Source organism: Nanorana parkeri, unplaced genomic scaffold (assembly GCF_000935625.1).
Source record: "Nanorana parkeri isolate BGI_ZX_2015 unplaced genomic scaffold, ASM93562v1 scaffold401, whole genome shotgun sequence".
Lineage (NCBI taxonomy): Eukaryota > Metazoa > Chordata > Amphibia > Anura > Dicroglossidae > Nanorana > Nanorana parkeri.
The window spans coordinates 595,759-621,591 of NW_017306669.1; the positions used below are offsets into that span (position 1 = coordinate 595,759).

The 25,833-nt window shown below is 41.4% G+C and overlaps 1 protein-coding gene across 1 annotated transcript; it reads left to right on the forward strand.

Moving 5' to 3' along the window:
- Nucleotides 1-1,849: 1,849 nt before the first annotated feature.
- On the forward strand, nucleotides 1,850-5,845 carry LOC108789495. The gene is made up of 2 exons (XM_018559521.1): nucleotides 1,850-2,240; nucleotides 4,886-5,845. Exons 1-2 carry the CDS (start codon nucleotides 1,924-1,926, stop codon nucleotides 5,760-5,762), a joined length of 1,194 nt encoding a protein of 397 aa, XP_018415023.1. The 5' UTR covers nucleotides 1,850-1,923; the 3' UTR covers nucleotides 5,763-5,845.
- Nucleotides 5,846-25,833: the final 19,988 nt, after the last annotated feature.

Consider the following 25,833-nt stretch of genomic DNA (forward strand, 5'->3'; position numbering starts at 1 on the left):
TGGTGGAAAGGTGTGGGGTTGTTTTTCAGGGCTTGGGCTTGGCCCCTTAGTTCCAGTGAAGTGAACTCCTAAGCCATCAGCATACCAAGACATTTTGGACAATTTCATGCTCCCAACTTGTGGGAACAGTTTAAGGATGGGCCCTTCCTGTTCCAACATGACTACGCACCAGTGCACAAAGCAAGGTCCATAAAGACATGGATGAGTGGGTTTGGGGTGGAGGAATTCGACTGGCCTGCACAGAGTCCTGACCTAAACCCAAGTGAACACCTTTGGGATGAATTAGAGCGGAGACTGCGATCCAGGCCTTCTCGTCCAAAATAAGTACCTGACATCACAAATGCGCTTCTGGAAGAATGGTCAAACATTCCCATAGACACACTCCTAGACCTTGTGGACGCCTTCCCAAAAGAGTTGAAGCTGTATAGGGTGGGCCAACTCAATATTGAACCCTACGGACTAAGACTGGGATGCCATTAAAGTTCATGCGCTTGTAAAGCCCGGCATCCTAATACTTTTGGCAATATAGTGGACCTACAATGGTGTTGCTATCAGGATGCTGCTCCAGGGCATGTAGACAGGAAGTTTTTGGAGGAGATCCGCACCACTGAGATGCAAGCAATGCTGAAAAAAAGATGCACACAATATTTTATTAATAAAAACAGCTGTTTTTGATACACAGGAGGACATTTGTCAAAACTGTTTTTGGTTCTAATCCTTTGCCTATTTTATTTTTTTTCGAGTTAAGGACAGATTTATTTTCTGTAGACATTTTGAGTAATAAATTGGTCTGTAAAAATGAACATATCTGCGCACATTTAAAAAGTGCTTCCTAGCACTTTTAGGTAGGGATGCACCGAAATTTTGGCCGCCGGAACCTATCGACTGAAAATGGCACTTTTGGCAAAATGCCGCAAGTGTCATGTTTGGGCCAAATAACGGTGCATCCATAGTTTCTCTCCTCCCCGCTGACACATCACAGCGTCCAGCGAGGAGAGAAACTGTCACAGGAGGCCGAGCGGAACGGGGGAGCTGTGAGTGGCCGGTGTCTCTCCTCCCACACCACTCGGCCTCCTGTCACAGATCAGGAGAGCGGTGTGCGGGCGGAGAGCGCTGTAAGCGGTCACAGAAGGCCGGGCCGGCGTGTGGGGGAGGAGTCAGCTGTCAGAGGAGATCAAGATCTCCCTGCGCCGCTCGTTCAGCCTCCTGTGACAGGCGATCCGGGAAGGAGAGCAGGTACAAGCGATCAGTGATCGCTGAGTGTTTGTAAATAATTGGGGACATAGTATGTTTACTGTGTCCTCAGTTATGAATGAATGGGAAGTGATCTATATCTCTTCCTGTTCATTCATGATTGTGGTCATGGTAAACATACAATCTCCACAAGTTATGAATGAAAAGGAACACTCAATATAGAGAATTACTGTTCATTTATAACTGGGGCTGCAGAAAAAGAGATTGAACTGTGTTCTCAATCTCTTTTTCTATTTTAAAAGGGAAATTTCAGTGGTCTGTTTAGTCCCCTAATATTTCCTCGAAGCCCCTAAAAGTAAAAAAATCAAAATATTTAATAAAAATAAAATACTTGTAAAAAATTGAAAAGGTTAGAAAAATTTTTTTTCGGTTTCTGCCTGACATTTTATTTCGGTTTCGTTTCAGAAATAAAATTTTACATTTTATTTTATTTCGGTTTCGTTTCAGTTTAGACATTTTCATTTCGGTGCACCTCCTGCAGCAGATGTGAGGTTTAATTATCTCGCATAAACAGGGCGCTAGCATTTGTGATCTAATAAGTGATGTAATGGAAAATATCTTTCATTGTTTTTATTTTTTTACCAGGAGACTCCATTCTGTCACAATTTACTACTACCTGTTCTCATTCACTGACATTTATGTTGACAAATTAAGAGTGAGTATTCTACAATGGATTTTTACAATGAAATGAGCACGATGGTTACAATGATGCTTTTGCTGAGGAGAAGGAAAGCCTTGGATCAGAGGAGAAAACGCCAGCGTCGCTTCTGGGTTCATCCACTAATTTCTCAGAGGCTTTCGATTGGACATTTTTCCGTTTTGTTCAGAGATCTTCGAAAGTATCCAGAGAAGTTCTACAGCTACACCCGGATGTCTGTTGATACTTTTGATGGTCTTTTAGAGGTGCTGCGTCCTAGGTTAATGAGGATGACCACAAATATGAGAAAGAGCATAACCCCTGAAGAACGTCTTATTGTAACCCTAAGGTATGTGCTTCGTATTTGGAGAAAAATGCTTGGGAGAACTGTTATTACGACCATTACAGTCCTACCTCTATGTTCAGAATCCCCCAACCCCCGTCCACTTTGTGTTCCACTCAATTTCTGTGTGTGCAAGAATCCCTTTCTTCTCTACCACCTTCTGTACAGAACATCAGGGAAGGAAATTTATCAAAACTGGAGTAGACAAAATCTGGAGCAGCTGTGCATGGCAACCAATCAGCTTCTGTCTTCAGTTAAGATTTGAAAATGAAAGAGAGACGCTGATTGGTTGCACAGCTGCTTCAGATTTGGCTGTCTTCTGGTCGCTGGTTGTGCAGAGAAGCCCAAATGAGTAGAGGTGTCCTTTTTTTTGCCAGGCATAAGTTGCAGGGGACACTGGATCTCCCCATACTCCAGAAGGCTTGGTGAGCAGGCAGTGTGCAGTGTCATTTCCTGCGTAGTGGGTGACGCACTTCCACCGGCTTTGACAAAAAAGCATTTTGCACAAGTTTGGCGTGGCTGGCTCCAGCATCCCTCACCATGGATTCGGGTAGTGAGGCAGCTGATTCCCAGACAGCAAACAGCAGCACCAGGAGCACAGAAAGTCTCTGATTACAAGGGCCTTTTATGCAGACTCCTAGTTGCTTAAATGTGTAATGTCAACTGTCGGCTTTACAATGAAAGTTATATACGGCCGTCCAATCATTCTACAGGCTGCCAAAGGTAAAGTCCTACACGTCAGCAGGTGGGGCAGAAGATGATTAATAAACATCTGTTTTAGAAATACAATAGTGAATTGTTGCCTCAGTGGTTGTAACGCCCCTAACTGCTCTGTCAGGATCTCAACGGCAGAGGCTTGTAACATCAACTGTGGGGCTAGTATGGGAGTAGGTTAACCTTGTAGTGATCAAATCAAATTTTGGTGTTATACCTCTCAAAAAAAACCCACTTTTCTGTATGTAGTTACAAATAATAAACATCTGTTCTCTGATCATCCCTGTGCTGAATGAAGCTGGAAGCGACAAACTTTTTGGCCACAGCTGACAAAGCAATGCATGATCTTTGGCGTGTGAGCTCCCTATGTGATTATTATACAGGATTTATATAGCACCAATAGTTTGCGCGGCGCTTTACAATATAAGGAAGACATTACAATCGCAATACAATTCAAGACAAGATGGTAAAGAGGGCCCTGCCCGTGAGGGCTTACAGTGTTATAGCAGTAAAGTTAAGTAAAAAGAAAAATGGCAGTTAACATGTAAATTAGTTTTGGCTTTGGAATGCAGTTCTAAGCAATGTGAAGCATATGTATGAGCACCTTCTACAGCTGAACGGTATATAAAGTACTTACATAATGGGGGGGAATTTATCAAAACTGGTGCAGAGAAAATCTGGAGCATTTGCCCAGGGCAACCGATCAGCTGCTCTCTTCAGTTTGTTCAGTTAAGATTTGAAAATGAAAGAGAGAAGCTAATTGGTTGCCATGCACAGCTGCTCCAGATTTTGGTGTACGTTTAATAAACCGTGATAAAACTAGCTTTATCACGAGTTAACTTTAGTCAGCAGATCTCTTTGTTTTTCTCGGCTGTGCAGAGGCTGTTTAATAACCTGCGAAAAGAAAACTTATCTCACGTAACAGCTGTGAAAGGCTGAGATAAGTCGTCACGGTGATCAGTAGAGAAAGCAATGTGGGGAATGTATTCTGAGCTGCACAATGACATCCTTTGTAATAATCTACAATCCTCCTGACAGGATCATAGTTTACTCTGCCAAACCACCCAAAAAAATAGTAAAAAGCACCGCTATAGCAAAGTGCAACAGTTATTTCTCTGTTAAAATGATGAAAATTGCTAAAAAGCAGGATTTACATGTTCCGATTTGTTCAGCATGTACCAGTACAAAAACATGAAACAACCTACCAGAAGCGGCCACAATGTGAGGCAGTGATGGGGTTAAACATTCTAAAGGGGCACTCTGATGGAGCCTAGCAATGTAAGTGGGCACTCTGACACATGCTGGAAATTAGAATGTTTGGCGTCCCTGAAAAAAGCCTGCTCTCACGAGATAGGTGCATCAGCACTGTGTGTGTGCAAACACACTAGCATTTTTTTAAACGTACACCTTTGAAAATCACCCTCACAGTATATGCGCTATTATTGAATTGGATCTGGAGTCCAGATGTCACCAGGCTGCGTACAGATTCTGTCTGATCTGTATTTAGCTCTGGTGAGATCTCTATTCAGCCCTGGTGAGATCTGGACACAGCCTGGTGAGAAACTGCCCTAAAATCATTAGTCTGTGTTGTTTTAGAAAAAATGTCACATGTGCCAAGTATCGGTAATTGGTATCGGCAAGTACCTCAGGGCAAGTATTTGTACTTGGTCTTGAAAAAGTGCTATCGGGACAGCCCTACTGAGTATATAATAAAAACACAACTTCTGCAGTGGAGTCATCTTAAATATACAATGGTGAACACCTGAGCATTGTGGAGTAGTAAACATCCAATACAGTTAATGCACTTCATTTGAGTATATAACTAACTTGTGGAAATTACTGCATGACTTTTCTCATTTTCCTGCTTGCAGTTACTTCAGTAGTCTGTATCATGTGCACGGAATGAAATCATTTTTTTTTTCTGCTTTCAAAATTAGATATCTTGCCACTGGTGAGTCCTTTGCCTCCCTTCGCGTTCTTTTCCTCATGGGCACTACAACAATAGGGAAGATTTTAAAAGAAACATGCCAAGCCATCTGGGAAGAGCTAAATAGTTCCATGATGCCTGAGCCTACACAACAGCAGTGGTTGGAGAATGCAGACCTGTTCTGGCAACATTGGCAGTTTCCAAACTGTATTGGGGCATTAGATGGAAAGCTGATTCGGATTCTGATGCCTCCAATGTCAGAATCACGGACATATAATTACAGAAGACATTTTTCAATGGCGTTAACAGCCATAGTTGACAGTTCCTATCATTTTGTGGCCATAGATGTCTTTGGAAGCTCTGCTGACACTAAATCTTTCCGCTCTTCTCCTATGGGAAGCAAACTGGCAGAGGGAAAATTTAACATTCCACCAAGGCAGCCACTGCCAGGAAAAACTGAGCCAGCTGTCCCCTTTGTCATGGTTGCTAGTGAAGGATTTGGCCTTTCTGAAAATCTTCTTTGTCCTTACGCCCATAGAGGACTTACTAAGAAAAAGAAAGTTTTTGGTTACAGACTAGGCAAAGCGAGACGTGTGGTGGAGTGTGCCTTCAATATTTTATTAAATAAATGGAGAGTTTTGAACAGCACCATGCAGCTAAATGTGGATACAGCAGGAACTGTTGTACGAGCTTGTTGTATCCTTCACAATTATGTTCACCAGAAAGAAGGACACACTGATGATGAAATTGTAACATATAACCTACAACAAGTGGACTTTAAGCCTGTGCGTGCTCCCTTGTATGTGCATAGAATCCGGGACCTGTTCTCTGACTACTTTATGAGCACAGTTGGAGAGGTTTCAGGACAACACTCCACTGAAATGTGAAACTTTACTTTATAGAGGACTTTTTGCATGTATATTTGTAGCAGATGTGACTGGATACTTGGGTCATTTTTGAACAGTGGAGTTAAAAACTGTGAGTGGGATTTATCAAAACTGGAGCAGCTGTGCATATCAACCAATCAGCTTCTCTCTTTCATTTTCAAATCTTAACTGAACACACTGAAAAGAGCAGCTGATTGGTTGCCCTGGGCAGCTGCTCCAGATTTTGTCTGCTCCAGTTTTGATAAATTTCCCCCAATATGTTTACTATATGCATGGGGTAAAAGACTGAAGCACTTCATTTGTATCCAAATATCCCTTTTAGTTATGTGAAGTACAACCATTACTTCCAAACAGCAAGTGTTATATGGAAGCTACATTTTGTAGTTCTTGAGTGCCCAGTAAACACTCAAATATTTGCTTGTCCTTTTTCACAGTGCCTGTGCAGAATACCGCTATTTGAATGCCAACTCCAGCTTCCAACTGGCTCCCCCACCTCCAACACATAATTTTTAGGAGTTTAAAGCATAAATACTTTTAATTTTAGGTTTAATCCATGCAGTCATGTGATCAGTGCTGTTCTGTACCGGTGGGCAGATTTCAGTGCTGCATAGAATGGTGTTCACATGTTGGAAAGGTGCAAGCGCTGCTCTTTTGGTCCTCCTTGTGCTTTGGTCCACTCCCTTCTGCCATCCTGAATAATGCCACGTGTCATCCAACTTCCTTCTGTGGTCCCAGGGTGTCACTGACACAACCCCTGGGCTCTGGGTACGTGTCATTGCACAGCCTGAGTTTATAGTGTAATGCATCATTGGACAGCGCTCAGTTGTCCCGGTATGGGGAATGTAAGTACTGCAATTACTACTTTTACTACACAGACTAAAAGAATAATCCATAAAAAAAAAACTAAAGTTGAACTTTGTTTACTGTACTGTAAACATTTTAGCTCTCGTTCTTTCAGTCCACTTTAGAAATGTTCAGCTGCAATTAAGTCCGGTTCTGTTAGCAAAATGTTAGTACCACCTAAAATGTTTAGTGTGTAAAAATTAGCACAAATCTTTTAGGAATTCATATACTGCTTTACATGCTTTGCATGTAAAAATTCTAATAAAATCATACTTTTTCAAAAACTAAATTCCCCTCCTGCTTTTCTCCACCACAGCTGGTACACTGTGGTATTGGGGAGCAGGTGACCTTCTTCCATGTTGCAATGCTCGGGCCTAGGCCTGAGCGTTGTTATATAATGTAGGAGGTGATGTTGGCTTTCTGATACTGGTTATTTTGGTGGTGGATGAGATGAAGGAAGGAATGGCAGGGAAATAGTAGAGATGTAAATAACATGGAAACTGCTTTACATAGATGCCTTTACTTTGCCCAAGCTCCATCAGTGGGGTCCTCAAAGTCCTAAAGATTTCAGTGGCAGTGTGATGCCATTTCAACCAGGAGCGGCAACAACACCTGGGCAGTAGCAGAGCCAGGACAAACTCCGAGGTTGATCGGCAGATTTCACCCACATATAAGACCTTTTTATGGGATGGTGGGAGGACCAATTCATCTGGGCCAATAACCCGTTTGGTGCACATCTGGTTCTGTTCGCCCGGTATATAGATGATATCATTATCATCTGGGATGGAACAGAAGCCAGCCTCACCAATTTTGTGGACTATTGTAGAAAAAACCCTTACAAATTGGATTTTACATATGTAGCCAATAAAGATCATTTGGTGTTTCTCGACTTGGAACTGGGCACAGATAAAGAAGGGCAGATCATCTCTAAGACACATTTTAAGCCCTCTGGAGGCAACTCCTATTTACATGCGAGGAGTTGCCACCATCCACGTTGGATTCAAAATGTGCCGGATGGTCAATTCGGACGGTTGAGGAGAACTTGTACCCTAGATGCGGACTACATTGAGCAAGGGGAAAAACTAAAGAGCAAATTTTTAGATAAAGGATATAACATTGATCTCATCAACAAAGCATTCACAAAACACAGAGTATCCCCTTGCGAAAGCTCTCCATCAAAAGAAACCACTAGGGCCAAACAAAAGAAAAAGGACAACAATAAGAAATATCAAACTCATTTCTGTACACAATATAATGGATTGGCACCTCAAATCTCTGTAATTCTAAAGAAGCATTGGGCGATTTTGAAGGAAGATCCGTTTCTAGAGAAAAATCTTCCCAGAGCCCCCCAGGTAATTTTTCGGAAACCCCAAGATCTACGTAGTCTGATAGCTCCTAGTAAAACCAAGTCACGTAAAAACATGGGATGTGATAAAGGACTTTTTGGCCAAACTGGAAGTTTTAGGTGTAATGTAGCGAATTGTGGGGCGTGCCACTTCCACTGGCACAGAAAGAAAAACATAGAAGGACAAAATGGAAAAAATTTTAAGATCAAACAATTCATTAACTGCTCTTCCAACTATGTTATATATGGTATCCTATGCCCCTGTGGAAAACTATATGTAGGAAGGACCATTAGAGCCATGCGTGTGAGGTTCGGAGAACATAAAAGAAATATCCAGAAAAAGGTAGACGACCACTCACTTCCAAAACATTTTCTTCAATTCCACAATCACAATCCGGAGGGTCTTAAACTATGGGATTGAGGTAATCTCCACAGATCTAGACGAAGGGAACAGGTACAAAAAATTATGCCGCAGGGAAGCCTACTGGATATATACTCTAAACAGTCTATTTCCAGTAGGACTGAATGAGGGGCTAGAACTAGCCACGGCAGTATAAATGGTCAGGGGGGTAATAGGCAATATTGTCCCAACTACAATCCACCTCCATTTTTGGACTATATACCCGAAATGTACATAGGGTACAACTAGATATGGATTTTTTACATGCGTTGCTTCTAGTTTTACATGCTTTTATACATTTTCACCATTATCGTTGCCGTGACCATTCACATAGAATTTCTTTCTATAGATATATATAGCTTTTTCTGTTTATCTATATATATTTTTCTGGTGTTTTTATAAATTTCTCTATATACACTCCTGTCATACTATTAGGGCATCGTTTAATCGGTGGGGAACCCATATACATTAGGTATACACTATAATGTAATCACCTATAGTTGCAGCTTCACCCCTTACAAAGTAAGATATGAGTGCCTTTTTTTTATATATATACATTGTGATCCAACCAACAAACCATATTCCTTTTTGTGCAATTTATGCACACAAAAAACGAGTAAAACAAACTCTTCCAAGTATGCAAATGGCTGATACACTAGGAAATACTATAGACTAATACCATATATATATTCTGTTTCACAGCATTTGTGCTCCCCTTCCAACTTCGTTCCTAATTCACATAGAGCCTTCTCTTGTATTAGAAGATTTGCTGTATAAATATGTGTGCTATTAACGTTTTTATATATTGTGTTTTATATTGGCTTTGCTACAATTTATGGCTTTGTGACACTGTAACTGAGGTCCAGATACAGATTCATCTTTTTCACTTAACCCCTTATCAAGAATTCAGTTCTCTCTATTAAACAACTGTGGCAATATAGCACCATCAATTACAAGGTCCGTTTTAGATACCACCCAGTTTTTGATTCTCATTACTTAGTCTATGTTTTAACGACTATGGACTCTGAATAACCTAATTGTTTCATCCCAAATCCTTTTGGGTTTTTTCGTTATCCAATTAACTTATACAGATCTTCCCCCTTGTCTCCCCTTTATATACTCCTTCAATATACACTTTCTTTGCACCTGAACATTATCCAGCATGATGCATGTGTCGCACAGTGCCATTTCATGCAGCCGCGAAAAGCTGAGACAGAATTTGTCGGCACACATCCCCGATCTCATTTAAACACTTTTCAATTCTCATCAAAACACCTTATAAAGCCTTCTAAACTCTACAATTATTTTAGGCTATATATAAAACTAGCATTCGTTTTTTAATTCTATGTTTAGATATGTATATAATATATCTGGGCTAAACAATTGTAGCCCTATTTGTATTTATATATTTATTGTTAGAAACTTTCTCCTTTGGATCATGCTATCACGCAAATTTGTTTTTTATATATAAATGATCGTAGTCCTCCAGATATAAACATAGCTATGAAGATAATTTATAATATGACTTCTGCTTAAGCGGGAACATTTATTTCGAATCCCAGTGACCCCAGGTGTTTCTTAATGGTAAGCCTGAGCTGAGTCGCGCTTTAAAAAGGGAGTCAACAGAACACTCCCTATTGGTTCTGACGAAGGAGGCGTGGCCTCAGAAACGTTAACCTCAGGGAGGAAGAGTAGCCGGTGGGCTAAGCTTTTCACGATTTTACCTATTCATGCCTGTAAAAATGCCTTTTTGTGAGTATGTTTTTATCTGTTTAAATCTGTCTCATTAAAACGGTTTTATGCGATGGAGGCGCTCTTTTGTTTTTGTTTCTTTCACATACAAGATGCTACAGTGAATTACATGATGCGGGATTTTTTTCCAGTTTTGCCTAGAGGTGGGTTTAAGTAATACAACTAGGTCTTGTCCCTGCCTGTGTAGCAGCACACTGATGAGCTTGTTACTTTCTTTCTGCTTGAAGGCACATGAGCATGGCAGCACAACAATTGAAACCCTATGCCAGTCTTTTGTATGTTCAGTTGCAAGATACCAAGTCAAATTTTAGATTGCTTATATTTGAAAAAAAGTACAGCATATGTTGTGCTAAATACAGAGCTGCATTAATCTGTGTCTTTTATATTTATCTGACATTCGGCTTTAGAAAAAAAGTGCAGGTCTCTCCTGATTGCTCACAGTTTGAGCTGGAGTGGGATTGAAGCTGTCCGTGTAGAAAATAAAAGAATAAAATGCTCATAATCTAAGCAACCTTTAGGGATGCACCGATATTTCGACTGCCAAAACATATCAGCCGAAAATTGCACTTTTGGCAATATGCCGAAAGTGCAATTTTTTTTGGCCAAAATAGCGGTGCATCCGTGAGAAAGTGTCACAGGAGGACAAGCAGTGCGGGAAGAGAGGGCGGTGAACGGCCGGCGTCTATCCTCCCCGCACCGCTCAGCATACTGTCACAGATCAGGGGACCGGCAGTGTGGGTGGAGACAGCCATTCCTGTCACAAGAGGCTGAGCTCTCCTCCCACACTGCCCCGCCCAGCCTCCTATGACAGCGAATCCAGGATGGAAAGCGGCGGTGTGGGTGGAGATTCCTGTCACAGGAAGCTGAGCTCTCCTCCCGCACCGCTCGCTCAGCCTCCTGTGACAGCAGGAGTCAGGATCGAGAGCGAGTACAAACACCCAGTGATCGCTGAGTGTTTGTAAATAGTTGAGGACAGAGTATGTTTACTGTGTCCTCAATTATGAATGAATGGAAAGTGATCTACATCACCTCCTGTTCATTCATGATTGTGGATATGGTAAACACACTCTGCCCTCATGTTATGTATGAACAGGAACACTCAGTATAGATGATTCCTGTTCATTTATAACTAGGGCTGCCGAAAAAGAAATTGAGGACTTTGTTTTCACAGAAAAAAACAGGCTCTGTAAAACAGTTTCATCCAGTGTATGAACTTTTCAAGTTCACAAATTCTTTAGGCAGTCATAAAGAGGATTCCTTTAATAAATCTTAACGTGCATATCCAACCATAGATTTTTTTTTTTTTCTTTTAGTCTTGGATAGAGCTGGAAAGGGTTATGAACCCTGTGATGCTTTTACAGCTATCTGGGCTTCTGTTGGAAAGATTTCCCATCATTTACTGTCTTGGTGACAATGCTTTTACAACCGAGGAAAAAAAAGGAAAATTTCCAACAGCAACAATAATTTTTTTTTAAAGTAGAATATTGAATGTATTGTGGTCTTTGTCCCTGTAGGACATTTTCCCTCACTTTCTGTCTGGCAAAATTGCCGTCATTGTAAGGGCACCTGTTTGCACTTGTTGGAGCACTCTGGGTTAGACAGCCCATACAAAATGAATAGGCAGCAGTGCACCTTAAAAAAAGTGTGTGTTCTCCATGGTCACATAGTGACCATGGAGAAGAAAAGTAGTCACCCTCTGGCAGGAAGTTGTGGCTGGAGAACATTGAAACAGATTTTGGAGCATTTAGAGCTGAACTATGGCAAAAAAGGTACACAGTCATTTATTGTTTGTATAATAGAAGCTATTTTTATTATCTAATTTCTGAGTTTAGTATTTCTTCATTGTTGAAGCATCATCATCATGATTAATTCATTGTGGAATACCCCCAGGGCATCACATGCATGGAGCACTTGGTCTTGTGTTTGTTTTGTTGTAGGCTAGCTGGTAAATGTGCTGGGAGCTGTCTGTGTTTTGTATTGTGCCAAAGTATTGGCCTAATAAGGTAAGTATAGATCTTATAGTTTAGGTGGTAGTTAAAGAAGCACTCCAGGCATTTTACAAATTGACCCTTGTAGTGGGGCTACCCTGGCATTTCAAGGGTTAAGTGCTTGTTTTGGGCCAGAATAAAGAAGATACGTTCACCTGATCCTCGGTTCCGCTGCGGTTGTGGAATGTCCTCACGTTCAATGCAAGTCAATGGACTTCAGCGGTACTTAGACTGCTGGAGCCCAGGGGAGAAGAGGCTGCGGGGACCAGTCTAGCGGCTAGGCAGGACCAAGGATCAGGTGCGTATATCCTTTTTTTTTTATTTTAGCCCCTAGCCCAAAATGGGAACTTAACCCTTGCAGTGCATGGGTAGCCCCACTGCAAGGGTTAATTTTTAAAATGCCTGGAGTTCTTTGTTAAGGTTTTATGGTTAACTTGGTTACGTATAAAGGGACAGCTACAGTTAGAGGTTTAAAGTGTGTGTATTGCAAAACATTTTTTTTTAGATAGTGAAGAAATGATAACCACTCATAACTTTTTATTGCTGTCTGTGTCCTTGCCGGGGAGATTCACCACTTTATTTGCCGTGGTGATTATTATCACTGAGACAGAAAGTAATGAGAGTTCTCATCACCAGAAAAAGAGGTGAGAGCAAATCTTCCAATAGGGGCACCGGTTCTGATAACTAAGATAATTCCCCTGACTTCGTACAGGTTTCTTCACACTTTCTGTAGCATCTCCAGGACAGGAAGTGAAGAAAAATCTGCCCAACAGGACACAGCCAGTAAAAAACAGGGGCGCCAGGCGGCCACATAGGGTGGCCAGGAGTAGAGGAGAGGCACAGACTGCAGCTTCTGGCATCCCCGCCGATCGGCCATCTTGAAGTGACAGTGCTCTCTCCTCCGCCCCTCTCGCCAGCTTCAGCGCTTCATTTCTCCTCGGATCCCCACTGCCCATACTGGCTGGGGAGCGCAGCAGGGATCCAAAGAGACGCTGCAGGCTGTGCCGCCCCTTTGTGGGTGGCCGAGCGGATCAGGATGGAGAGCTGAGGATCGGTAAATATCAGTTATATTTACCGATCCTCTGTGTGCAGAGCAAACATTTAGAGTGATCACTCCAATGTTTGTAAACAACTGGGGACGCATAGTACTATGTAATAGATAACCAGCCGCACTCCTTACCGGAACAATAGTAAACCTACAGAAGGAGGTGGGTGCTTGTGGCGACCACGGATGGCACCGTGAACAACACAAGAGTAGCAAAAAATGTCATCTAGGACACCATAGCTGAACTGGAAAGAGCTGAATAGGAGAATTTTTACATATCAGCTATGTTGTCCTAGATTGTTCACTTCTCCAAACTCTTCACCCTTTTGTGAATAACCCTGTAAATATTCAAGTAAAGTACTGTGCAACTCCACACACTGTTGAGGGAACTGAGCACTGAAGGCACGGGCCAGCTGCAGATATCTGTAGTAATGTGTAGCCAGTACCAAATAACAACAGTGCCAAGTAGCAAAGTACATTATTTTCTGTTCCTGTAGAGTATCAGACAATATTTTGATATGGGATACCCCATCAGGCACTGTAGTGCCCCCCTTCAAAGATGACCTTGCGTTACTAAGAAACAACAGGAGATTGTCTGAGTACAGGGCCATCCTGTCCTCTAGCCACCTCACCCTTAGCCCCTGCACAGATGGGGAAATTCTAAGAGCCTCCTCAATGGGTTCCATTGCAATAATGAACAAGGCTGACATGTACTTGCCGCAGCAGAAAGAAAGTGGAGAGCATCCCACCCAGCCTGATAGCAGCAACAGGACTACTGTAAAGACACTGCAAACACCGGATAAAGTCAGCTGGAAAGCCCATCTTTTTAAGAACTTCCCACAAATAAGACTAATTCATTGTTTCCAAAGCTTTTTCTATATCCAGGGAAGCAATAGTCCTAGTACCAATGTTAACATGAGAGGCATGAATGTTAGTAAACAGCCTTCAAATATTAATATCAGTGGACTTATGTGGAGTAAGGCCCGTTTGGTCTGGATCAATCAGATGGTGTACAAAGCTATTGAGTCTCTAACTAAACACGTTCATTTAGATTTTAAGATCACAATTTAATAGGGCAATAGATCTGTATAAGGTACAATGAGAGGGATTCTTAGGAGGTTTATAAATCAAAGTAATATGTCCCTCACACATAGAAGGGGGTAGATGTAAGGCAACTATTGTAGATATCACATAGATGCGGTGCAAGTGCTTTTACATGATTCTTATAGAATTCCTCCTTCGTGTTTACAGGCCTATTCGAAAACTCACGTTCCTCATCTGACAGCCAATTTAATGCAACAGGATTACAGGTGCTAGGGGTTACTAATACACAAAAACTGTCACACACTTTTTCAAACAGACTGATTTATGTCTAAACTTGTCCCTAATTTGCTTGACAAATATTCCTTAATGAATCCTGTAATTTTTCAGTTTACCATAATAATGATTTTAATTCTTCCATTCTGGTATAGTTTATATTTTTTATGTTGATTAACCCTAACTGTATCGTTCACAACTTTATACCCTGTTTCCCCGAAAATAAGACCTACCCTGAAAATAAGACCTAGTATTATTTTTGGGAATTGCTAAAATATAAGACCTACCCCGAAAATAAGACCTAGTTGTGACCATTCCCAGGGCCGGTGGTGGCATAAGGGGGAACTTGAAGAGCCGTGGGAGAGGCAGGAGAGAGTCAGCGGTGCCAACGAAGCCAGCGCTAAAAGAAGCGAGGCGACAGAGGAGGGAGCAGAGCCGCATAAGCCGATGCCTCCTCTATAGCCCCGCCTCCTGTCACAGGCGGAGTGATACCAAATGCTCTCCGCCTGTGAGGAATCGATAGTGAAAGTGTGCTTCGGCCATTCTGGCCAGCGATTGGTTACCAAATTGCTCTAGCAAAGGTTAGGCACCCCTGATTGTCCTGATCACCATATTTGTGTACATGAATACATGTAGACTGTTGTACATGAATAGGTGTGGATTGTTGTACATAAAAAATAAAAAAATAAGACCTACCCCGAAAATAAGACCTAGTGTGTTTTTTTTTGAGCCAAAAAAATATAAGACAGTGTCTTATTTTCGGGGAAACACGGTAGCAGTTAAGGTCTTTGTGTTTCTGCAGATAACAAGATAGGAGACTTAATTTATCTCACCACTAGATGGCATGACATGGAAAGTATAGTGGTTTTGTATATTTGCTTAATTCTTTTATGGTCTAGGTTAAAGAAATAAAATAACTTGTTCGTTGTGTTCTGCAACCTGTATGTTGCCTGTGGGTTGTTTTCATCGTAGGTAGATGTATTATTGTTAATTTGGTAAAATTGCTTTATAAATAAATACCCTTCAAAAAAATCTTTTTGAGTCAAGTAAATAAATATTTATTTGTATTCGCCTCTTAAGCTGTATATAATAAGTAAGAATTTTAGGACACATGTGCATCATATCATTGTGCATCCCTTATCAAAAGGTTTTGTTAGAGATTACAGTGAGATCTAGCCTTTTCTGAGCAGAGATGCTGATTGCTTTGCTGTCTTTTCAGGTAACCTATAGTGCTCTTAGAAATCATTGTCATGTATTAAAAATCAAACTAATATAACATTGACCTGAAACTAGTAGTTTCTATTTAAAGTGGAATAGCAGTGGCAAATAGCATTAATAAATGCCCCTATGCCATACTCTCAATTCCCCCCATTCACACCAGCAGCGGGAATGGAGGGGACCCCCCCTTTCCCTTTGGGGTATTGTATTCTGACAGTACCGGATAAGCTGGTACAATATGCAGCAAAAGTATCATTTGAAAAAGCAAGGCTCTAAAATGAAGAACTTATAAAAGCAGCCCTTTGTAAAATAAGGAGCTTTACACTTATCTTCCGATGACCACAATGCTGAACGAGCAGTGTGCACGTGCGCACACCGGTCCATTCCGCAGTTGTCGAACGAGCAGGCGAGAAACCCGCCGACAATCGTACGATTTCTCGGCGGGTTTTCTAGCATGCTGGTTCGACAAAAGACGTGCGACCATACAGTAAAAACGGTTGCACTCCTTCCATACACCTTGCGATTATCGTATGACCGCGGGATTTCCCGCGATTATCGTACGATAATCGCAAGGTGTTGGGCCCCCCTTAAGATTATATTCAGTGTCACTTGTTATGTGTTTATTGGGGAATAGTATATGATTTGTAGTGCCATCTAGTGGCTTTTTCAATTACAGTTTTTTTATGTTTTTGAATTTTGGTTTTGCAATACTGAATTGGGTGATTTATTAATTTCAATTATCATTGTCATATCATTGAGCCATTAATTATGAATTGTTGTTAAAAATCTTATATATCTGTAATGAATTTATGCATGTATTATTTTCGATTACATATATGTTTTATTATATGTTACATTCTTTGGGGGGAATTTATCAAAGCAATTGCGACAGTTTTAGCCTCTTAGATATTTTTTTTTTATGTGCAAATCTGTCTTTTAACACGTGCCCCTGTTTTGACCAGAGCTTGGACTACTTTTCCAATTGCATATTTTTTGCACCTGTTTTCATCTGCACTTGTTCTGCGGCTGTCTGAAACTGCGGAATCACCTAAGAAAACAATCACAACTTAAAAAGTCCCCATGACCACCTCTTCAAGAAGCGACAGCTTTTTTCCTGGAGTTACGAGTCTTCTTTCCTGGATTCTAATAAACCTAATTTATCAATAACATTATACTTTCATCATAATTCTGGCGCAAAGTGCATGAAATATATTCCATGCAAGTTCAGACACTCGCAATTGCTTGATAAATTCCCCACCTATGTGTTCTGCATTTAGATATAATTTATATACTGTATTTATGGTATTGATGCTCTTGATGTCCTTGAGCTAGAAAAAGTCCAGCGGAGGGCAACCAAACTCATTAAGGGGTTGGAGGACCTGAACTATGAAACAAAAATAAATATGTTCTCTTTGGAAGTTAGGAGATTAAGGGGGGCATGATTTTCTTGTATAAACTGTTTAATGGTGACAGCAACATTATTAACAAACTCTTTACGGTTAATTCCATAACAAAGACCAGAGGACACCACCAAAAATTGGTGGAAAAAAAATTTCAACACACGGGGCGCAAGGGGTTATTCATAGTTAGAGCGGTTAAGGTCTGGAACTCACTGCCGCAGGAAGTGATTTCAGCTAAGAGTGTGGAATCATTCAAGAAACTTCTGGACGGGTTCCTTGGAGACCATAACATTCATGGGTACAAGTACTCCTAAGAGCAAAATCACACATGGACTCATACACACGCACACACCAGCTCAAACATAAATGCACACACGCAATAGGTTGGACTTGATGGACTTATGTCTTTATTCAACCTCAAATACTATGTAACTATGTAACCTACGGTCTCAGGGGTCAGTTACGAAAGCGGGAAGTTAGTCACAAATGACAAGGAGAGGGCCGAAGTGCTGAAAACTTTTTTCTCGTCAGTATACACTCAGGAGGGAAACGGGTTTGACGTCCATGATAAAACACATAGTTCATCACAAAATATAGCCAAGTGGTTGACGGAAACCAGGATACAACAAAGACTTAATCTACTTAATGCAAATAAAGCATTGGGACCAGATAACCTGCACCCCAAGATACTCAAGGAACTAAGCGAGGTTATAGTCCTTAAAATTTTGAAGGACTCTCTAATTACTGGTAGAGTTCCGAGTGACTGGCGGAGGGCTACGGTAGTTCCAATATTCAAAAAGGGGGCAAGATGCCAACCGGGGAATTACAGACCAATTAGTCTTACATCGGTAGTTTGTAAACTGTTAGAGGGAATGATTAAGGACTACTTGGTAGAATTTGTTCAGGATAATGGTATAATTAATGACAATCAGCATGGGTTTAGGAAAGACCGTTTCTGTCAGACTAACCTACTGACTTTTTACGAGGGGGTAAGTAGAGATCTGGACGGAGGGAGCTCTGTGGATGTGGTATACTGTATCTGGATTTCTCAAAGGCTTTTGATACGGTACCACACAAATGCTTACCATACAAGCTGAGGTCCATGGGCATAGATGGAAGGGTGTGTACATGGATAGAGAACTGGCTAAAGGAACGGGTACAGGAAGTATCAATAAATGGCGCCCTTTCAGACTGGGCTAGTGTCATTAGCGGTGTGCCTCAGGGTTCTGTGCTGGGACCCATGATTTTCAACCTGTTTATTAACGACATCGCGGACGGAGTAAACAGCGATATCTCAGTGTTTGCTGACGATATCAAAATTGGGAGGGTAATAGAAACGGACCAAGATAGTATAACATTGCAGGAGGACCTGGTTAAAATAGGGGAGTGGGCAACTATGTGGCAGATGAGGTTTATTGTCGATAAATGCAAAGTTATGCACCTTGGGATTAAAAATAAGCAAATGGGTTATACAATTATGGGTATGCCGCTAGGGAAGTTGGAAATGGAGAAAGATTTGGGGGTCACTGTAGACCATAAACTGAATAATAGATTACAGTGCCAGGTTGCTGTAAGCAAAGCCAGTAGGATCCTGTCCTGCATCAAGAAGGGAATGTTTTGCAGGGACAGGTCTATAATTTTGCCACTTTACACATCACTGGTTCGCCTCACCTGGAGTATGCAGTGCAGTTTTGGGAATCGGTGCACAGAAAGGATGTCCTTGAGCTGGAGAGAGTCCAGCGGAGGGCAACCAAACTCATCAAGGGGATGGAGGACCAGAACTATGGGACACGGCTACTAAATTTAAATATGTTCACTCTGGAAGTAAGGAGATTAAGGGGGGACTATACAAGATGTTCTATAGTCATAGCAACATTAGCAACAAACTCTTTAAGATTAATTCCGTAACAAAGACTAGAGGCCACCACCTAAAACTGGTAGTAAAAAAAATTCAAACACAAGGGGCGAAGGGGGTTCTTCTCAGTAAGCGCGGTTAGGGTCTGGAACTCGCTGCCACAAGCAGTGATTTCAGCAAATAGTGTGGAATCATTCAAGAAGCTTTTGGACGATTTCCTGAGAGACCATAATGTACAGGGGTACAGGTACTCTTAAGAATGAGATGACTCAGGGACCTATACACACACACACACAATAGGTTGGACTTGATGGACTTATTTATTCAACCTCAAATACTATGTAAGTATGGCAGGTCTAACAAGTGAAACGAATGGCAAACACACTCATCAATTTATAACTAGCTTTAAAGCAAGGTGCACATGGAAGGGATTTACACAGTACAAAAACAAACATTCCCAGCACACTCGCCAGCCAGCCTGCCAAAAAAAGTACACAGTCTAACTACTAAGGTTAAAAATAGAGGTTTAAGTTGCACAACTTTTGCAAAACATGTGGAAACTGCACTGTCTCGTCAAGACCCCTCTGTATAGTGCATTCCTAGCTCTCATCTATGAGAGCCTCCATCTTGGAGCATATATATAGCAATGGATGAATTGGGTGCAGGTTCTCCAGGAGGTAGCCCAACCTCTTTAAAGCCATAGGGACACACAAGGAACCCTGCACATCACAATGGCAGCTGAACCCCCTACTGTGTCCCCATACCAAAATGGCACCCATCCACATGTGCTAAAAGAATAAAGTTCAGTAATTGTTAAACCACTGTATCTTATTTTTTTTTTACCTTCTTTTAACTTGAACAGTTCAACAAATCTGGTGTGCAGCAGATGCTGTAGAGTTATTTAAAGCCGCTCTGTCATTAAATCAAAAACCCCAAAGAAGCATACATGTATATTCTGAATACTTACCACTTCTGATGCCCAAGCTGCTCCGTTCATGAGAAATCCACGTGTGATTGGTTCTTTCTGCTGACCTCCATGTCGCTACTGTTTCCCCAAAGGTCTGCATGTGGAACCACTAAGCACTGCAGGGGAACCAGGAGATTAACACTCCTGAAAGTGTAAGAATCTCAGTGGATTTTACATGAAGATTTCTCATGAACGGACTAACGTGAGCAGCGGAAAAGCTAGGTGTTCAGAGTATTCTTTTACAAGTATATTTCTTTGGAGGATTTTTTTTTGTTCACAGGTAATTTTTATTGTAATAAAGAAGTCATACAATTACAAGCAAATGACAACGTCAAAGGAGCAGTAAAACAGGACAAAGTAATAAAATGACAAGAAGGGGATAAACAATCCAAAAGAGAGGGGGTGTTTAGGGATATGCCCCATTACGAAGAGTAGCCATGTGTGCAAATGATTAAGAGGATAAAGCACAATGTGTCACCACTTGAGATAGATTGATGGCATGAGGGCATGTTTGACGTAGTGATGCTCAGACCCGAGGCTTAGGGCGGGCCAACATAGCATGGGGCCATGTAAAAAGGGTTTTTTAACAGAAGAGACATGCAAAGCTTCCTTTGCTTAAAAACTGTCTCCTTTCAATTTGTTTTAAACTTCCACTTTAAAAAAGGTTGAATTTGATGGATGTGAGTCTGTGGATGTGAGTTAATATCTGCTGAATACATTAACTTATGCAAACTGCATATCAATGAATCTGTTCTCTGTGTTAGAATTCTGATGCTATCTATTGGCATTATGATTTTATTTTGCCACACAAAAGGTAGCCTTTGGTGCGAACTGAAGACTCTGTCATGCATAATAAAATGAAGATACCCTAAACTAAATATGGTATAGGGGAAATATATTTTTTTTACATTTGCATACACACACTATGCAGCCTCACAGGATAATTAAGGGTCTTCCTATGAGGGTCATACTGATTTGGGGAATGCTGTTTGAAAGGCTTTGTAGGAATTTCCTAATGTGCCCTCATCAGATTGTATGATATGTGACTATAGAAATAACAAATTTAAAGTGACTTTAAACTCAAAAGTTAAATCTTAAAAATACATTCAGGTACCTTAACTATTAACAAAAATGTATCTTATTTGTGTATCACTCAGCAGTAGATTCCTAAATCATCTCTGAATTGGTGCTGACACTTCCTTCCTTCTGGTAGGTGGCTACTTTTGTTCCCCATGATCCCTATGTGTGTTGTAAAGTAGCCACCGCTACAAGCTCGCTCCCGTGATTACTTCAATCTCACCTTTAGTTTACTAATTTGTATTGAGATTGTAGTCCATCACAGGAGTGAGCTTGGAGAGGTGACTCCTTTACAACTCACACAGGGACCAAAGAGAACAAAAGTAGTCACCGCTCCAAGCTCACTCCCATGATGGACTATAATCTCATGATTAGTTTACTAATTTGTATTGAGATTGTAGTCCATCAGAGGAGTGAGCTTGGAGAGGTGACTCCTTTACAACTCACACTGGGTCCAAAGAGAACAAAAGTAGCCACCCTCCAGAAGGAAGGACAGTGTCAGCATGAATTCAGAGATGATTTGAGGATCTACAGCCAAGCGATACACAAAGAAGACACATTTTTGTTAATAGTTAAGGCACTTGCGATTTAACTCCTGAGTTTAGTGTTACTTTAAAGAAAGATCTTTTTTTTTAAATTATGAGACAGAATACAAATATTGGCGTTTCGGAATTGGAGTTTAGCTAAGGATTCCATTTAAAGTTTTTTTACTGGCAACTACATATTATGTTATTTTTTTATTTCATAGTGCTAAGCTGAAAGTGATTCCTTTGAGAATTATAAGTTAAAGGAGAACTATGGGGTCAGTGTTTTTCCCCATAGTTCTCCTTAGGGTAACAGGAGGACACAAACTAGCGTCCTCCCGTTACCCTAAGCTCAGTATACCGCGAGCTACAGCTCGCGGTATACTGAGACGCCGCACCTGGAGCGGATCCATGTTTACACATTCTGAATTCAGTAAAGTTGAGTTACTGCTTGCAAGTTGTTGTTCCTGCAATTCATTTACTTTATTACATTCTTCAGAATAAAAAGTTTCACGTTTTAAGATGTATATAAAGAACCCATATCGCACTTTCGTCACCTATTTGTTCTGCTCTGTTTGAGTTGCTTGGTGCTTGCTCACCTATTGTGACAGAAAGACGCTGACAGCCCACAGATCACCTGCTAAAGGTGAGGAGAGCTGAGCATATCCAGCTAGTGTACCGTGTAAAAGCTTCTGGAAGGATCGGTAAGTAATTTTGGTTGGAATTTTACTAATTAGTGAAGCAGGCTATACAAACACATATTAACGTGGAAACCTAATATACCTAATATATATATATTTTTTTTAATTCAAACATTTTTATTGTTTTTCCAGTAAAGCACACTTAGCTTATACTGTCAATGCAAAAGTATTACAAACAGTAAGATAATTGCGAACAAACAAAGGACGAAGCATAAAACCAAACATACCTAATATTTTTTACCTGTTGATGTAGACAAAAACAACAAGAAAACTGACAGAAAAAAAGCGTTTAGCTCTCTGATGGTTGATTGAAAATGATTAAATGGGAAATAAGCAAGATAGCAGAATGTAGTATATGACATTACATCTTCAGTTAAAAGAAAATTCACCCAGCTTTTGACTTATCACTGTAATATTATAAAGAGCATTCTCCCTCTACACCTTTGTAAGCAGCCTTCATTAATTTTTTGGGCTAACATTTGTCTAATATAATGCTTTATTATTTTACATATCATTTTTTTAACAGAATTCCCCTGCAAATGGCATAGCAGTGTGCAACCATTGCACTGAGGGATATCTCTCAACTTGTACAGCCTTTATTTAGAATTATTTTTACTGTTTATTATTAGTAGTATTATGGATTTGTGGCTTAAAATCTCAGAAAAAAAACTTTTGCCCTTGCCAAGTAATCAAAAGTACAAAGTGACCTACAATTGCAGATAAGTGTTCAAAGGAGAGGTTACATTTAAGGGGCACCACAGTTGCCTAGTGGTTAACATTCCTGCCTTACAACTTCAAATCCCAACTAGGACACTATCTGCATGAAGTTTTTTGATGTTTTCCCTGTTACAAACTCCCAACGACATGCTGGTAGGTTATGTGGGTCCCTGTTCCTATGCATGTGGGGTTAGAGATGGGGCAGATCTACCGGCGGTGCAGCCGGTGCGCCGCCCCAGTGCCCAAGGCTGGAGGGGGGCCAAGGCTGGAGGGGGGGCCATTGAGATGCGGTTCCGGGATTGTAGGCAGAGGGGCCCCTTAAAAACAGACGCCGCCTCTGCAGCAGTGATCACTTCTGTGAGCTCACCCCTCTCGGCCGCTCTGCAGCGGTCAGGGAGGAGAAAAATGGGCTCAGCTGTCTCTGTTATCTGCCCCCTTCACTGATCGGGCTCCTCCACGGCCATCTGCAGCTTCCTCCACCGACTTCAGCTGCTTTAGGCTGAGATGGAGAGTCCAGACCTATCATTGGCCGGCTGTAGGAGAGCGGGTCCTGAAGTCGGGACAAGAAGGCGGCTGTAGGCATTAACCAAGAACACGAGGAAACATTGCTGCCCCCTCCCCAGAGGAAGAGGGCAGAGCACCTACATCAAATCATCTAAGTACACTGTAAGTCCCTGTTCTTTCCATGTTACACCACTGACCTCTGCACTCTGCGCTACACCACTGACCTCTGCACTCTGCGTTACACCACTGACCTCTGCACTCTGCGTTACACCACTGACTCCTGCACTCTGCGTTACTTTGCTGACCTCTGCAGTCTGCGTTACACCGCTGACCTCTGCAGTCTGCGTTGCACCGCTGACCTCTGCAGTCTGCGTTACACAACTGACCTCTGCATTACACAACTGATCTCTGCACTCTGTGTTACACCACTGACCTCTGCATTACACAACTGACCTCTGCACTCTGTGTTACAACTGACTTCTGCACCTCAGCAATTTAATATTTCGGCTGCATAAGGTCCGGTGCAGCAGCCTTCTGGGGAACCACATGGCGCCTGCTTACAGCGCTTCCACCGCCTGCACATCTACCCCTCCAGAGATCTTCCACACCCCTCCTGTGACCCTCTGCACCCCTCCTGAGAAAAAAATCTTGCACCAGGGTCCTTTGTTCCTTAGGTCCGTGTCCGCCACTGGTTAGAGACCTTAAATTGTAAGCTCCACGAGGGCAGGGATTGAAGTGAATGTACCATATGTAAAAACAATGCGTAAATTGAATTGTTGGTGCTATATAAGTACCTATAATTAATAATTGTACTATTGTAGGGGACCAGTTGGCATCCTATTTATGTAGTGCACGGTGCCTGATGCATTGCATTCTTGAGTATAGCATAATCCTTTTTCATGCCCTACACTGCCTTGGAGAGAGGCTGAATAGCAAGGGTTGTCTGTATGTTGGTTCTGAGTGATAATATCACCAGCACTGACGTTTAATGCATTTAACTCTACAGTCCAGCAATAAGAATGTGTAAAATCTTTTCAAAAGTCAGAAATTTCCAAAAACCCAAGAACGTTATTACCTTCCTCCCATGCAAAGGCTATTATGATGAGAAATATGCTGCTCCTGAGAGCACTGTGTGATGCACCTATATGACAGGATATGATAGATAATGATAAACTCAGGAAGGGGGGAGGGGGTTATCTACTTAAAGATCTGCTAAATGTCCAGTTGTACTTTTCTGACTGACAAATGACCTTTAAATGTTTGGGCTGTGATATGTATACACGTCTTTTCATGCCTATGATGCTTATACTATACAGGCTCCTCAGCAGCTTTGACTAGTCTACCTATGAATGCTGCTTCCAATTTGTAATTATTATCTGGAACCCGTTATCTGGAACCCGTTTACAAAGGGTAATAGGTAACGTCTACAAGTCTAAGAACTATCCACTGCAAAATACTCTGTTTCCCTGTTAGAGTTAGAACTAAACACCAGACAGGTTAATATTATGGTAGCTATGTGTATTATAAAAAAATATATATTTCAATTTAAGTACTTAAATTTGACTTAATATCAGCGTCTTGTAATCCCTTGTGCAGCAGCACTCAGACTGGAAGTGGGATTTCAGTACTTGGGCCCTATATGTGGTACTACATTCATATGTACTGATAAGGAAGCAAACTGCTGATGTAAGAGAACACAGAGAGATGGCCTCTTCAGCCTGCTGCTGCCCCTATATTATCTGGTCGTAGACTCGGAACGGAGGTGACTTATCAGTGTTTCTTAACTGTAGTAAAGAAGACAAGTCACCAGATGGACAGAAGTACAGCTTGAAAGAAGCACTATCACCGTGGCCATTCAGCCTCCAACATACCCGGCATTTTCTGGTGTCAAAGCTTGAAGGGAGCAGAGACGAAAACTCCTTTGAGGCCCATGCACAGCATCATTGGAGGCGTTCACCTAATTCCTCCTGCCTGTAAGCATTGAATATTTGCTGTGGTAGCCACAGAGAATAAGTACTAGGGGAGTGCTGGAGAGGTGAATAGAGGAATAATGGAGTCATTTGGACTGCTCCTGTGGCTGCTAAGCCATACCTGGTTACAGACTGGGCAGAGTGTCTCTTTTATGAGTGCTTCTGCTGTAAGTCGAGAATGTGTCCAGACTAAAGAAAAAATGTTTGCTTAGTATTACTGTTAGAGTGCTTGAGTTTCACTTCTGTGAGGAAAGGGCAGTTATAGCTTTAATAAATATACATGCCATTTTTTAGAAACCGTGAATACCAAGGTGTCAGATAGCTGTAATAATGTCATGCATGTAAGACAGCAAGTAGTCTGGGTTCAGCTTTCAAATGCCTAATCTGATCTTTAGAACATGCATATTCAGTAAGGAATTGTAAAGAGTAAAGATGATATGCACCTTGT

Bases quoted from the DNA above. Each gene is read 5' to 3' on its own strand.
- LOC108789495 (XM_018559521.1), top strand. From the start codon at position 1,924: ATGGATTTTTACAATGAAATGAGCACGATGGTTACAATGATGCTTTTG. The intron at 2,241-4,885 runs GTATGTGCTTCG...TTTCAAAATTAG, and splicing joins CGTCTTATTGTAACCCTAAG to ATATCTTGCCACTGGTGAGT.